General features: G+C 47.5%; 1 protein-coding gene across 2 annotated transcripts in view; it reads left to right on the top strand.

The window, feature by feature from the left end:
- Positions 1 to 6,890: 6,890 nt before the first annotated feature.
- Positions 6,891 to 13,391, top strand: part of GRK5 (G protein-coupled receptor kinase 5) — a 149,862-nt gene continuing 143,361 nt past the window's right edge. For both annotated transcript variants that reach the window (XR_003537618.1, XM_027705655.1), the window contains exon 1: positions 6,891 to 7,115. Coding sequence is in view for 1 of the 2 variants with exons in the window: in XM_027705655.1 (XP_027561456.1) it covers positions 7,064 to 7,115 (52 nt within the window). In the remaining variant the exon portion in view is untranslated. The remainder of the gene's footprint in view (positions 7,116 to 13,391) is intronic.

Here is a 13,391-nt window from a genome sequence, read left to right as displayed (position 1 = left end):
TGCCGTGACCACTTCCCTGGGTCCTGATATCCAACCTAAACCTCCCCTGGCTCAGTCTCATGACATTCCCTCAGGTCCTGTCTCTGGTCACCAGAGAGAAGAGATTGGTGCTGCCCCTCCTCTTCCCCTCTCAAGGAAGTTGTAGACTGGAGTGAGGTCTCCCTTCAGTCTCCTCCAGGCTGAACAGACAAAGGGACCTCAGCCGCTCCTTGTACAGCTTCCCCTCAAGGCCTTCACCATCTTCATAGCCCCTAGTTGTTTAATCATAATTAATTACAGTGTGCCAGCCATGTGCCTGCTCATCTTCTCTTGGCTGTGAACTGATGCAAACCCAAGTCACTGTCTCATTTCCCTCACAGGCACTTGCTGCTGATGATCAGCAGCAGCTCTGTGTTAACCTGAATGTGTGTCTGTGTTTGCCCTGGAGGATTGTCCCAGTTCAGTTGGCTGCAGGGACCATCCCTAGGAAGAGCAGGGATGGTCCTGGGTGTGTGTTACCTCTGCAAGAGGTAAGAGAGTTACAAATGCCCGTTCCAGGCTTCCCACCTCCTGCCAGGGAAAACAGTGCAGGGAAGGTGTATGGCTTGTGGAAGGGACCACACCTGACATGCATAAGACTTCATGCATAAGGCCCCATAAAGGAGCTACTTGAACAGAGTCACTTGAGCAGTACAAGGTTTTCTCAGGCTGATTTTGTTGAATGCCTGATGGTGGCAGCAACAGAGATCATCTTCATGAAGAAGTGCCAACTGCCTTCCCGTTTTAGGCCATGTGCTTTGGAGCAGCACAAGCAATGTGCACAGCCCAGAATACTGAAAATCACTTTCTAAAAGTCCATTTTTCTTCTCTTAGCTTCTTTCTGTGTGTTCTTTCATCTAAATGGTCAAACTGAGTTGAATCCAATTTCCCTTCTTATAGCCAGAGTGAGATGAGAGGGAAGAAAATGTGGACACTACAGGATATGGATACCCCAGTGCGGGCTCCACCTGCGTAGTAGTATAACTGCCTCCTGCATCCATTGGTTTCCTTGAATTCAAATAGACATCACAGTTGCTTTTGATTTTGAGGCTGTTCCCTTCAGGCTCAACACCTGCTGTCAGGCTCTGAGTGTGTATTTGAACATGTGTGCACAAGTGCAGCGCTGGGTCGGTGAACTACCAGGCTCTGAGTTAAGGAACCTTCTGTACCCCTTGCTTCTCATTAGTGCTTCATTAAGGGACACCTGAAGATCTGTGAGAGAGAAGTTCAGTCTGAAAAATGCCAGCTGGATTGGGACTCTGCTGGGAAGATCACTGGCTGAACAAGGAGCATTGGCTGGCTGAGCTACTCAGTTTAATTGCACATATGTTGCCTAAAATTTAGGGGCGTTCTTGCTTAAAAACCCCTCAAAACCTAAAAGTGGAAGCAAGTAAACTATTTGTACATTAGAAAGTATGTCAGATAAACTGTGGGTGAGCTGTGCCATAGTCTGCAGCCTTGGATTTGGAGAGGAAAGGAGCAATTATGGAAAGTCATGACCACGGTAGAGGCGTTGGAGGTCTTTGTGTCACTGCTGAGGGCCGAAAGTGGAGCAGTGAGCAGTGAGGCTGAGTCAGGACACCTGTGGAGCAGTGGCTGTAGGAGGAGAGCAGCAAAACCATCAGCCATTCCTTGGGCCATTCCCTTAGAGAGCAGTGCAGGATGGCACGTCTGCGTTCAGCCCTGCGCACTGGGACATCGCTCCGATGGAGAGACGTGCTCACCCAGACAAGTCCCCCGGGGCTGGGCAGCAAACTGTGTGCCCAGGGATGGCTGGGCCTCAGTGGTTGCTTTCCCTCAGCTGTGGGAGCTGCATTGTGGCAGCAAGAAAAGGGTTATTGCTCGGATTTCCTGAGGATGGCTGTCTCATCCACACATGATTATTCACAACTTCTAAGTTAATGTATTCTAAACTGATGTCCTTCCCCCCTCCCCGGAAAGTTATATTTGTTTAAAACTCTTTGTTTAAACACTTGGCTTGCAGGTGGGGAAATATTGCTCATGCTTTGTTATGAAGGCAGTGTAATTCAGCTTCTCAGGCCTCTGTGCAAAAGCTTGAACTGCTGCCATTTAACAGGGGGGATTTTCCACTTTGCTTTTTACTGAGCATCTCTACAGTCTGAAGACGGACCTTGTCACTGCCAAAGCGCACCTGGTAAAAGCTGATATTTTTCCCTCAGCTCTGGGTCTGGCATGGGCTAAAGCAGCTGCTAAACCTGGTTCTTCTTGACATCAGAAGTTCAGAATAAATCTCTTGAGTGATACCATGTGTACTTCTTTTTCCAAATCTTGTTGGTTGCCTCCTTTGCTGTCTTTAAGCCTGATTCAAATGGAGACATCTGAAGCTGGGGAAGGGGTCTCCAGGGATTTCAGCAGGCTTTAGGGAGAAGTTGATGTACAAGGTGAGAAGCAGTGGATAAGGCACCTGAATGGGAGATGTAAATGTTATCTTTGGTTTAGGATACTTGTGCTTCTCCTTTCCTATCTGGAAATAATTAACTATGTCTTTCTCATTAAAAACTTCAAGATCTCTTGATACAAAGTACTAGAGAATGCTTGTGTGTTGTTACCATTATTGTCTTGTGAGAGATTTTAAAGAGCTCTTTGAAAGATCATCATTAACACAACAAAATATTGGGGGAAAAGTAGCTCCTTCTCTCCAGCCTTGATGGAAGGAGTAAGCAAATCCCAAATCAGATCTGCTGCTATGGGTCACTGAATGGCAGAGTCTGTGCAGAGTATGGGATGCATATATCTGCTTGTTTAAAAAATTAAAATCCACTCATCTTGTAGAAGGTTATTTTATCCATGTGCTCCAATGCTGTAACAATCATTTGTGATCTACCTCGAGGAAACTGAAAAACAGGTTTGGAAATGGAAAGAAACAACAGAGGGATAAACAATTTTTATCTGAACCAAAGCAAAAAGTTTTCCTTAGACAACACGATGCATCACCCCGTGGCTGTTGGTAGATGGCAGCCTCTGTCCTCGCACACAGAGGCGCTGGAAAATATTCCAGCTGCCTGCAAATGCTCTCACAGGCCTGTGAGCTCCCACCTGCTGATACCAAAGCTCAGCAGGAGGAGAAAGAATTTGCCCGTTTGTAGCAATAAGTTTCAGAAGCAATTCCAAACACAATGCAGCTTAGAGCTAATCATGAACGGGCCTGACTGCATTAATTGAGTGTGTTATAGCATGGATTTAGGAGATAGATGCTGTGAGGGTATGTTTCCAGCTGATAAGTAGAGGCAAAAGCCTTGCTGAGATCTGGTTCACCGGGGGTCTTATCCTGGCATTTCAAGCAGGCTGTGCTGAGGCCAAGTGTTTTTTCTCTGGTGGCAGGATAAAACTGGGTGTGTTGCTGCTGTGTTTCTGGCTGGAGCCGTGCGAGCCCACCCTGCTGATGACTCATCCTTCGAGTGGCTCAGAATATCACACTGCCTTGCTGCCTCCCTGTTCCTATTGCACTGATGCATTTGGGTCTTGCACGGTGTTGGCGTTTCATTTACAAACCTCTCTTTTCCCATAAAGGAAAGATGGCTGCCAGCCCTTCTTTATCCTGATGTTCAGCACTTTTAGGTGTTTTTCTGAGCCTTTCCTGAATGACTTGAGATGGAGATTTAAAAGCAGAACAGCCAGACACATTAAGCACCTTAGAAAGCACATTTTTCAGAATTTAATTGGGTTTTTTTTTGGTAGCTCGTCTTTTTTTTTTCCCCTTCTAAAATTGGCTGCTTCTGCACATGATTCAGACTAAATTTTCCCTTTTCTCCCAGCAAGCACTGAATCAGGAGCTTTAGGCCAGCAAAAGGGACTTGTGTTCCTTCCCTGCCACCCTGTTTTTGAGTCCATGCATTTCAGCACCAGAGTTTATAACAGTGAATGGAATAAGATAAGCACTGAAACAGATTTGCAGGTCTCCTGTTTCCCTCTCCCTCACTCACAGAAAACCTGATGGTTCCACTAAATCAGGTGTGGACATGCCTTGAAGTTAAAGTGTTGTCACAAAAGAAAATGGATATAAATAAATCTACCTCTTCCTAATTTTTTTTTTGGTTGATTTTGTGAACCAGATGTTCCAATGAAGATACCAACAGCTATGAAGAAGTCATGAGGTAAGACATGAAAAGCTGCAGTGGGTTTTGCAAAGACCAACTGATGGACTTTTAGGCAAGTAGGTCTGTGCAGCTCTGGCAGCACAGGGGGGGCCACAGCCATGAAAGGGGCCATCCATCTCAGGCCAGTGCTGGAAGCAGACCCTTGTCATGTGTCAGCTTAAAAAACTGCAGTAGAAAAGAGAGATGCAGTGAGGACTGATCATCTTGATTTTGTTTTTCAGAGCAGTGCTGGTGAGTGCTGGTGAACACACCTCCTTCCATGTCCTGGTTGCACCACATCGACTCGGATTTACTAGAAACAAGTTTCATTTTGTTAAGTAACATAAGAATCACGAAGAAAACCCTCTCCATTGTTCTTACCAATAAACACGGGGTCAGAATCGCTGCTCTTAGTGTAACTGAGACAAACATATTATTGCAGAACCTCAGCAGGCTGGGAGCAGAGCTCAGCCTTCCACTCCCTGCACTCAGCCACATTTAAGTTCCGAGACTCCATTTCAGTGCAAAGTCACCCAGCTGAGCTGAAATAACCCCTGTGGCAGCAGCACACAGAGCTCGATTGCTGCCCCTGTTTCTGTGTAACTGTGCCTTTGGTTGCCAGGATCGTGGAGAGCTCTGGAGCTGCACCGTTCATGAGCACTGGGGAGCTCCATGGGATCCTGGAACTCCAAAGAGATCTGTTGTAACTCTTTCGATAAATATATTTACCCTTTCAAGAAGTAAATATTTGAAAGCATACAGGACAACATCAGCATGCTGGAGTCATACTTTGGTCCCAGGGGGTGACACTGCAGATGGCTCCACGTATCTGGAGGTACACAGAGATATCAGATAAAAGAGGAGCAGTAGAGCTGTCAGGGGCATGGGCTGAATTCCAAGTGCAGCTCAAACTTGAGACCTGCAAGATCTGCCGTCTTTATTTGGGCACCTCTCTAGAAGTTACTCACCAAACACAGTCAGTGCTCCCTGTGGAGTCTACCATGAAGGTAAATCCCTCCTCACTGAGCAGCCTTATCCCGAGATGTGTCAGACACAGTGATACCCCATTGCTGTCAGCAGGAGCTGAACTTGCTGCTGCAGTGAGTGGTGCTCCACAAAATGGGCACTTAGACACGTGCCTTCATTTTTCCTATGGAAAGAGGAGTTTCTCGTAGCAGTTAAAAACATTCTGTATAATAAAAATTGTCTTCCAACATCGGCCATGTTGTGATGTTGATGTTGTCCTCGTGCTGACCATTAGTGGGAGGCTGGGCAGGAATGTGAGATGCACTTACAACCTGAGCATAATTTTCTGTGCTTGCACAGAAGTGTTCAAACAACAGGCAGGGCAGATGCTCTGTAGGAGCCTCCTCTCTGTGCTAAGGCTCTGGTTTCCAGGAAGCAATTTCTCCCTCAAGAATTATTTAATCAGAGAAAAATCTTCCGGTACTTACAGACACAACTGCTGCTGTATAGAACTTGGCATTACAGGGAAAGTAACCACAACATGGCACAGCTCTGGAGGCCAAACATTTTCTGAAGCAAAAGGAGAGAGATGTGGAAGATTGTACATAGCAGTGCCACCCGCTGTGCACAATAACTTTCAAAGTTCAAACCTTTGGCGCTTAATCAGGTACAAAAGGCATTTATTACAGCAATTTTACCCTAATCCCCTAGGTATTATTCATGAAATGCATTTCCCATTTATTTCCTATATTCAGAAAATGTGTTCTAGACAGTCTGCAAGTTATGCTATTGCAAGTCATGTCTGCCTGGCTGAGGAAATGGATCGGTACAATAAAAAAGGAAGAAAAAAGTGGTGTCTATGCTCCACTTACAAGAAGGTGCACATTAATTTGATTTACTTCATGTGGATTTAATCAATGCAAATACAGATGGGGGAAAAGTGTCAGTGGGAGTAATGGGTCGTTTTTATCCTCTTTCTTTGCTTGACCTGCTGAATCGATCTACCCCGTTGCTAGGAAAATCAGAATCAAGCTGACACGAGCATCGGTGCTACATAGACAGAAGAGAATTTATGTTGTAATCCAGCGCTTAAAATTCACAAACTTTCCACAAGTGGCTGATGTCTCACACAGCTGCTTGCAACGGTGAAAACAATGGTGCAGCAGAAGAGATGGGATTCCCTCGGGTACTTCCCGGGGGGGCTTTTGAGATCCCAGGAAAGCCGAGGAGAAGGGCGGGGGCAGGAAGAAATCTGCGGGTGTCGGCGACCCCTTCCCATGGGAACGAGCATTTGCGGGGCGGTGACGAGCACGAAGACCCGGGCGGGGGAGAGCCCTGGGGACCCCGGGCAAGGCAGGGGAGCCCCGGGCCGGGCCGGGACCGCCGCCATCGGGTGGCGTCCGGCAGCAGGGCTGCGGCGGGACCGGGGCCGCGGGGAGCTCCGCACATCGCTCCGCGCATCCCAGCGCATCCCGCGCATCCCCAGCGCCCAACACCCACCCGCGCCCGCTCCCGACGCCCAGGACCGCTCTGTCCGGCCCTCGTCCGAGCCCCTGCAAGCGCTCTCGCCCCTCCCCGTCCCCGGGGACGCTGCGCGGGTGCGGAGCCGGTGCCGGGCGCGGCGGGGCCGCCCCAGGACTACAGGTCCCGGCGTGCCCGGCCCCGCGGAGCCGGCGGCGGGGCGGGGGCCGGCGCCTGCGCGGGGCTGCGGGGCCGCTCCGCGGTGCCACACCCCCGGGGGAGGGAGGCAGGAGCGCCCGAGCCCTCAAACCACCGGGGGAGCCGGCGGGGCGGAGGATGGAGTAGCGGGGCGCGGCGGTGCGGGGAGCGCCGCCTCCGCCCGGGGAGCGGGGAAGGCAGGCGGGGATGATGCGCGGGGGGATAACGCGCTAGGGGCAGGAGGCGGGTGGTCGCCCGGAGACTCCGCACCTCGGAGTGACGTCCTGCTGCAGTGCCGCTGCCTGCGCTGCCCGAGCTCGTCAATGGAGCTGGAAAACATCGTTGCCAACACCGTTTTGCTGAAAGCCAGGGAAGGTGAGAGAGCGGCGGGAGGGGAGAGGGGGCCGGAGCATCCTTGTCGCAGTCGCCCCTCTGCGGAGCGGTGCCCGCGGGATGCGGGTGGGCACCGGCGGGGATGCGCGCCGGTCCCGCCGGCGGCGGCTTTCGGGGTGCCCATGTGGCTGTGCCGGTGTTAGGAACGGCTTGTTGGAGACAGAGTCACGGTGGAAAGGAAAATACCGCTTTTTCCCTGTGCGCGGGGGTTTGGGAAAGGAAGTGAATGAGATTGCAGAGATTACAATATTCACCCATCTCTTCCTTCCCCCTTCCCGCCCCCCCCCTCCTCAAATCTGGTCCCACAGATTGTGCTATTTCAGCGTCTATTGTTAAAGGTCAGCTGCAGATGTATTCATTCAAAAGGGTTTAGCAAATCTGCAAATAGCTTTCCGCGCCGTGTGGTGAGACCGGCAGGATCGTATCGCTTCCCCGTGCAGTCATTGCCTTATTCGGCGTTATTAGGTGAGATCATGTTGCTGCAAACATGCCCATTGTTGAGAGCCTGTTTGTCCCCAGCCGGAGCCGGGCAGAGGGGCTGGGGAGGGCTCAGCGGGTGCCCCGGAGAGCCGGGGGGTGGCCGGGCGAGGGTTGTGCCCGGCGGCAGCCGCCGCGCTCGGGCAGCGGGATGGGATGGAATAGGACGGAATGAGATGGGATGCTCCGGGCGATGCCGGAGCCGCCGCCGTTCGGCGCCCTGAAAACACGCTCGGGTGCTGGCTGCGGGCTCCGCGAGCATCCCCGTCCTGCCCCCGAGCTCCCGCAGAGCCGATGCCCGGCAGCTGCCGGCGGATCGGGCTCACGGGGCTCTTTCCTCCCTAGTCGGGAGCGGACGCGGTCTCCTCTCCCCGCGCAGTCGGGTATCTCCCCGCGGCTGCGGGGCGCTGGGCACGGCGGGGCCGGGGGCTCGGGGCTCGCCCCGGCTCCCCGCGGAACCCCCGTCCGCCCGGGAGCATCCCTCCGGCTGGAGGGGGAGCGCCGCGCATAAGCAACACGTCCTACGGATGCGGCATCGCTGCCAAGACGCGAGCGCTTTCTGTCTGTTCCAACCCGGTTTTGTGTTTGTATTTATTTACTTGCTTACTGCTTAAAATAAGGCATTTTTCCAAGCCCTCGCTCAGGCTTTCTTCGCTGAAAGCACTTGCTGGACTGGGCGATTTTAGGTGCGGTACAACCTGCAGCCTGTTTTCCGCTGTCCTCCCAAGTGCTGGAGCCGCCTGCGAGCGTGGCTGGGCACGGCTTGGGTGGGCTTTAAGCTTCGGTCGCTCCTGAAGCCGTGGAAGTACGAGTAAGGCAGCATTCATTCCGTAGAAGAGATCGCTCAGATAGTCCTCCCCTGGAGCGCTCCTTTTGCTGGGAAAATAGTTCAAATTGTAAAATAATGTTTATATAACTCCTGGGCTGTTGAACTTGCGAGGCTTAGCTAAAGAGTAAAGTCCTGAGATCCTCCCAAAGAAGCTCTACAGATATTAAGGGCAAAGGTGTTATCCCATTCAGCAGATTGGTGAATTATACCTTTCTGACTTCCGAGGAAGAATTTTTATCTTCTATTCTAATTTTTAATATTGTTTAGGATGCAGTTTGTTGCTACCAGCCATACAACGCTGGTTTAGATTTCAGTAGACTTTAGGAATACTTTAAAGGGCTGGTATTAATTACAGTTATTGTGTGTTATTTACAGAGAGACAATATTTTGCAAGTAATTTTACATGTGCCACTCGGTTTTACAGTCTTTCTACCATCCTCAGGAAGATGGTTACAGTAATGTAGTCTTATTATGTTAAAGTCTTATTAAAGAAGCCGTTAGCTATAATCCAAAAGGCAGAAATTTATCAAGATTTACTCCAAACTACATTCCAACTGTTCTTTAAACCATGTATGAACCTCCAACAACATTTTTTGGAGGCCTGGTGCTAATTTATTTTTAAAGCTCTTTTAGAGGGGATGCGAAATTTTTTTAAATGAAGAACAAAGGGCAAGTGCTGTACCTGACATCAGAGCCACAAGTGTTACACCTGCGTTGAGTGTGTTGCCACACTTTTAGTTATTGTTGCCAGGTGCTGTGAGTAAAGTGGTTTTAAAATTTGCAGGGAGTAATGTAGGTGGTTGTCACTGCAGATGAAGAAGACAGACAGCATATGGAAGACCAGGAGTAAAAGCAAGTTAATATATTGAGGATTATGGTATCCAAAAATAAGTGTGTTCCAGGTCCTGCAGACTCCATCCATAGATTTAGCTGGGTGAATGTGGAGCCAAAGCCAAGTATGTGCACGTGTGTTTCCACTTGTTAAGTCAAAAGTAAAAGCTCAACTGCTTGGTGCTTAATGTCAGAAGAAGGAAAATGGTGGGATCTGCTCTGCAAATGTTAGTAAAAGCAGAAGTTTTGTCACAATTGCAAGGGGAGCACAAAGCCATTGTCAGCAGCAAAAGGGAAATTTCAGGTTGGTTTCAAAAGGACATTCAGGTGGATCTGCAATGTAAAGTCCAGCAGTGTGGACATTTATGAGGGAATCAGAAGGAGGGCTGAATGACCACCACAAATGTTTTATAGCAAATATTGGTTTAAATTTTGCAACTTCTTTGCTTTGGCCTTGGTAGCGACTTTTTTTTTTTTCCCCCCCGTGGTCTCTTTTGTAAGTTCCTTCACCCCTGATGGAAAGTGAGCTTTTTAGCTGAAATACCAGGAGGCAAGTTTTATAACTGTTATGCAAATACTTGCACTTGAATCTGATGATCACAATGAGAAGCACACCCAGAATTAAATGATGCCATGTCATACATGAGTAATCTTATTAGAGCAACAAAAAGAGTAAATGCAGTTCACATACAAAAATGTGTTTCAGTGAATAATTTTGAGCAGAGAATAAATTTCAGGAAATTTTAATATTTTTGCAGAATATGAGGCTTTTGACACAAAATTACAGATAATTTACTGAGAAGTCTGCCAGTCTGAACATGTAAAAAATGGAGTTTTATTGCATTTGAAAGTTCATTCATTATTTATTGAGCTTGAATTTATGCTGTTTCTTCAATTATAATTTCTCATTTCTTGAATGCAAAATCCCATTTCACAAATCACTACTCTCTTTTTGGACTGACTAGAAAATAAATCTGGTTTAATTATAGGAACCAAATAGGTATTTGGGAACTATCTGGTGTTGCCTGGGGAAAAGAATAAGCAGAGAAGGAAGACAAGAAAGATGACAGTCATAAAAAGAAAATCAAAATAATAACAATTGCAGTCATTTTTGGTTGAGTAAGAATCCCAAATTATGAGGTGGTGAAACATTTATCTGGATCTTCATAGAATCAGAGAACAGTTTGGGTTGGAAAGGACCTTAAAGTTCATCTCATTCCACTCCTGCCATGGGCAGGGACACCTTCCACCATCCCAGGTTGCTCCAAGCCCCGTCCAACCTGACCTTGGACACTTCCAGGGATCCAGGGGCAGCCACAGCTTCTCTGGGCAACCTGGGCCAGGGCCTCCCCACCCTCACAGGGGAGATTTTCTTCCTAATATCCCCTCTAAACCTGCCCTCTGTCACTGTAAAGCCATTTCACTGGCCTTTCTGTTCATTGGCCTTCTTATTCCTGAGTCCTAGCAATAGTGCCTGAGCCCCAGGATCATCTCTCCAGGAATCCTGGAGATACACCACACTGCCAGCAGGGAATCCAGGCTGGGGAATGAGTCCCAGCCCATTTTCCCAGTTTATGGTTGTTTGACAGAGGGCATCATCAGAAACAAAGAACCAGGAGAGACCAAGGACTGTGTCTCCCAACATTTCAGAGGAACTTTACCAGCCCTAATCCAGAGAAGCTTTAAATCATATCCACAGGGTCACGAATCTCCTCTTGCGTGTCAAAACCAATAAAAAGACAAGCCTTTCAAAGAGGCTGGTGATTTAACTATGATGTTTTGTGTGAAAAATAAACAACGTGGTCAGAAAAGCCTGACCAAGGTGTGGTGATTACCTGGATACTCTTCCTCAGGAGCCATCCCTTCCTAGCCATAAGATCAGCCTTCCCTCCTGTTACCTGCAGCTTCTGTGGGTGTGAGCTTTCTCAGACAACCCAAAACACATTTCCAAACACAAATACAGCTTGACTCTGAAATTGCAAAATCCTTTACAAGTTTGTACAAACAGACAGACAATTGTCACCACTTAGAAGTTTTAATAGGAACCGTGATGCCTAATTTAGTTACTAGTTTTAAAGCAGCCAATTTGGAAGATAAACAATTGTTTTTCTCAGACTTGGGGTTTCTAAAGCTCAAAGCTTACCATGTAAAAGGAAAAAAAATCCTCCAACCAGTAAAACACAATGCAAATGCTTTTTTTCCCTTTTTAGGTAGACTGGAATTCTAAAATAAGCTTATTTATGGCACCCAAGCAGAGCCTTTGATTGGCCTGGCCAAAAGGAGAGACCTTCTTTTATACTGTCAGAATTTTTTGATGAGGACACACTGATGCCATATAACATGCAAAATGTGCCTGTTCATAAATTGCTGTATTTTTAGCTTGCTTTTCCAGGATGATCAGAGGAGAGATTTGTCTGTGTTCTTATTGGCAAAAGACTAGCAATAAATCCTAAACAAGAAGCCTGATTGCTTTCCAAGAACTTGGCTGCAGAGCAATTGGAAAAAGGGCAGTAGAACAATGAAAAGCATATTTTGAAGGAAAGAAGGTGTCTGTAGTGACAGCCAAAACCCCATAGAGAGTATGATTGTGGCAACTTCATTAACCAGTGCATTGAATGCAGAATATAAGGTCTTCTCCTCCATCCCTTGACATAAAAACAAAGTGCTTTGTAAGGAAAACGTTGTCTCTGTAAGCAGAGGAAGTATGCATGTGGTGTCTCAGTTTAGTTTTCTTTTTAGAGCTCACCATTGTAATAGCTTTAAAAATGATTTCAAGAATGGGCTCAGCCATTGCTTCAGATATGACACGCTGCTTTTAAGCAGCAGTTTAAAAAAAATTGGATTCCTTTTCAAGCCTGTAACCATTTCTTTCTGGGGGGGGGAAAGTGTCCAGAGGACTCAAGAATATTTCATTGTATTTTAATCAAGGAAATTCAGAAAACAGGATTTTTCAGGCCTCGGTGAAAGAATGTGTAAGTTTGAAAGACTTCAAAATCTGTTTTTATGGAAAGGAATTAGTTTTGTAGCCATACCTGGCTTAGAGCAAATGTGTGTGTGTGTAGAGCTGGCTTGAAATCTCTTTCCTTGTGGTTGGTTTTTTTATATAGAAGGGCTGATGCAGGGCAGGTTAGAGGTGCTGTAGCTGTGCCCTTGGTGATCTCTCTGTTCTGGGGTTGTCCCTGTAGCCAGTTTGCAGCTGTGGGCACATCTTGGGCTGTGGCAATGCTGGAGAAACCAAGAGCTCTTCCACCTTAATGTTGTTACTGGAGATGGGACTAGACCCCATTCATGTGTGCTGTGGAACTGTTATGGCCTGATTTCTCCCTACCTTGTTGGGTTTGTAGGCATTTAAAAAATATTGAGTAGTGAGCCATGATGATCTCTCAGGTTATTAACACACTGAAGCTGTCAGGCAGTAAAACTTTTAGTACAAATGTTAACTTTGGAGGTTTGAGTAGAGCTACTTACATCTGTTCCATTAATCTCATGGGATTGCTTTCCTCAAGTGCAACATAATAAATCTGGGAAGAGACTGCCTGTCTTCATTATCAGTATGTTCTTTTTCTGAGAACGTCTTAACTTGGTGTTGCTGAAATTGCCCATCACAAAAGAATTTTCTGTATTTATACAAGACGTGGGCATAATTTTGTGACTCTTATCTAGCTTTTTTTGTATTAATTAAGAATATTCTGAGATAACTTAGTCAAAAACATCTTAGTCAAAAAAGAGGTGGTTTTAGGGGTGCTCTCAGTGGTGCTCTACTGAGGGTGTTACCAGAGCAGCAGCACTTGGACAGAACTACCACGTGTGTCTTTGTGACAAACAGCTCCAAAATGAAAACCTCAACCACAGTCTCACCCTGAGATGGGCCCTACCACAAGTGTCCTTGTCTCTGTCCCCAGGGAGCTGGTGGATGGGGCTGTGCTGCCCCATTTTGAACAGCTTAAGAGGAATTCAGCAGCTCTGCCCTGGCTGTTTTTAGGCCCTGGGGGTGTGTTATACCTGTTGGGTGGCTGGAATTGTTTCCTTCTTCCTTCGTGCCTGTGGACAGTACAATGAGTTACTACTGGAAAAAACACTCAACAAAACCCTCACACCTGCATCGTTTCAGTCTCACTTCT

Source organism: Neopelma chrysocephalum, unplaced genomic scaffold, assembly GCF_003984885.1.
Source record: "Neopelma chrysocephalum unplaced genomic scaffold, ASM398488v2 Primary Assembly neopelma1_347, whole genome shotgun sequence".
Lineage (NCBI taxonomy): Eukaryota > Metazoa > Chordata > Aves > Passeriformes > Pipridae > Neopelma > Neopelma chrysocephalum.
Note: the sequence above shows the minus strand (reverse complement) of the source record. Positions and strands in the feature narration are given on the sequence as shown.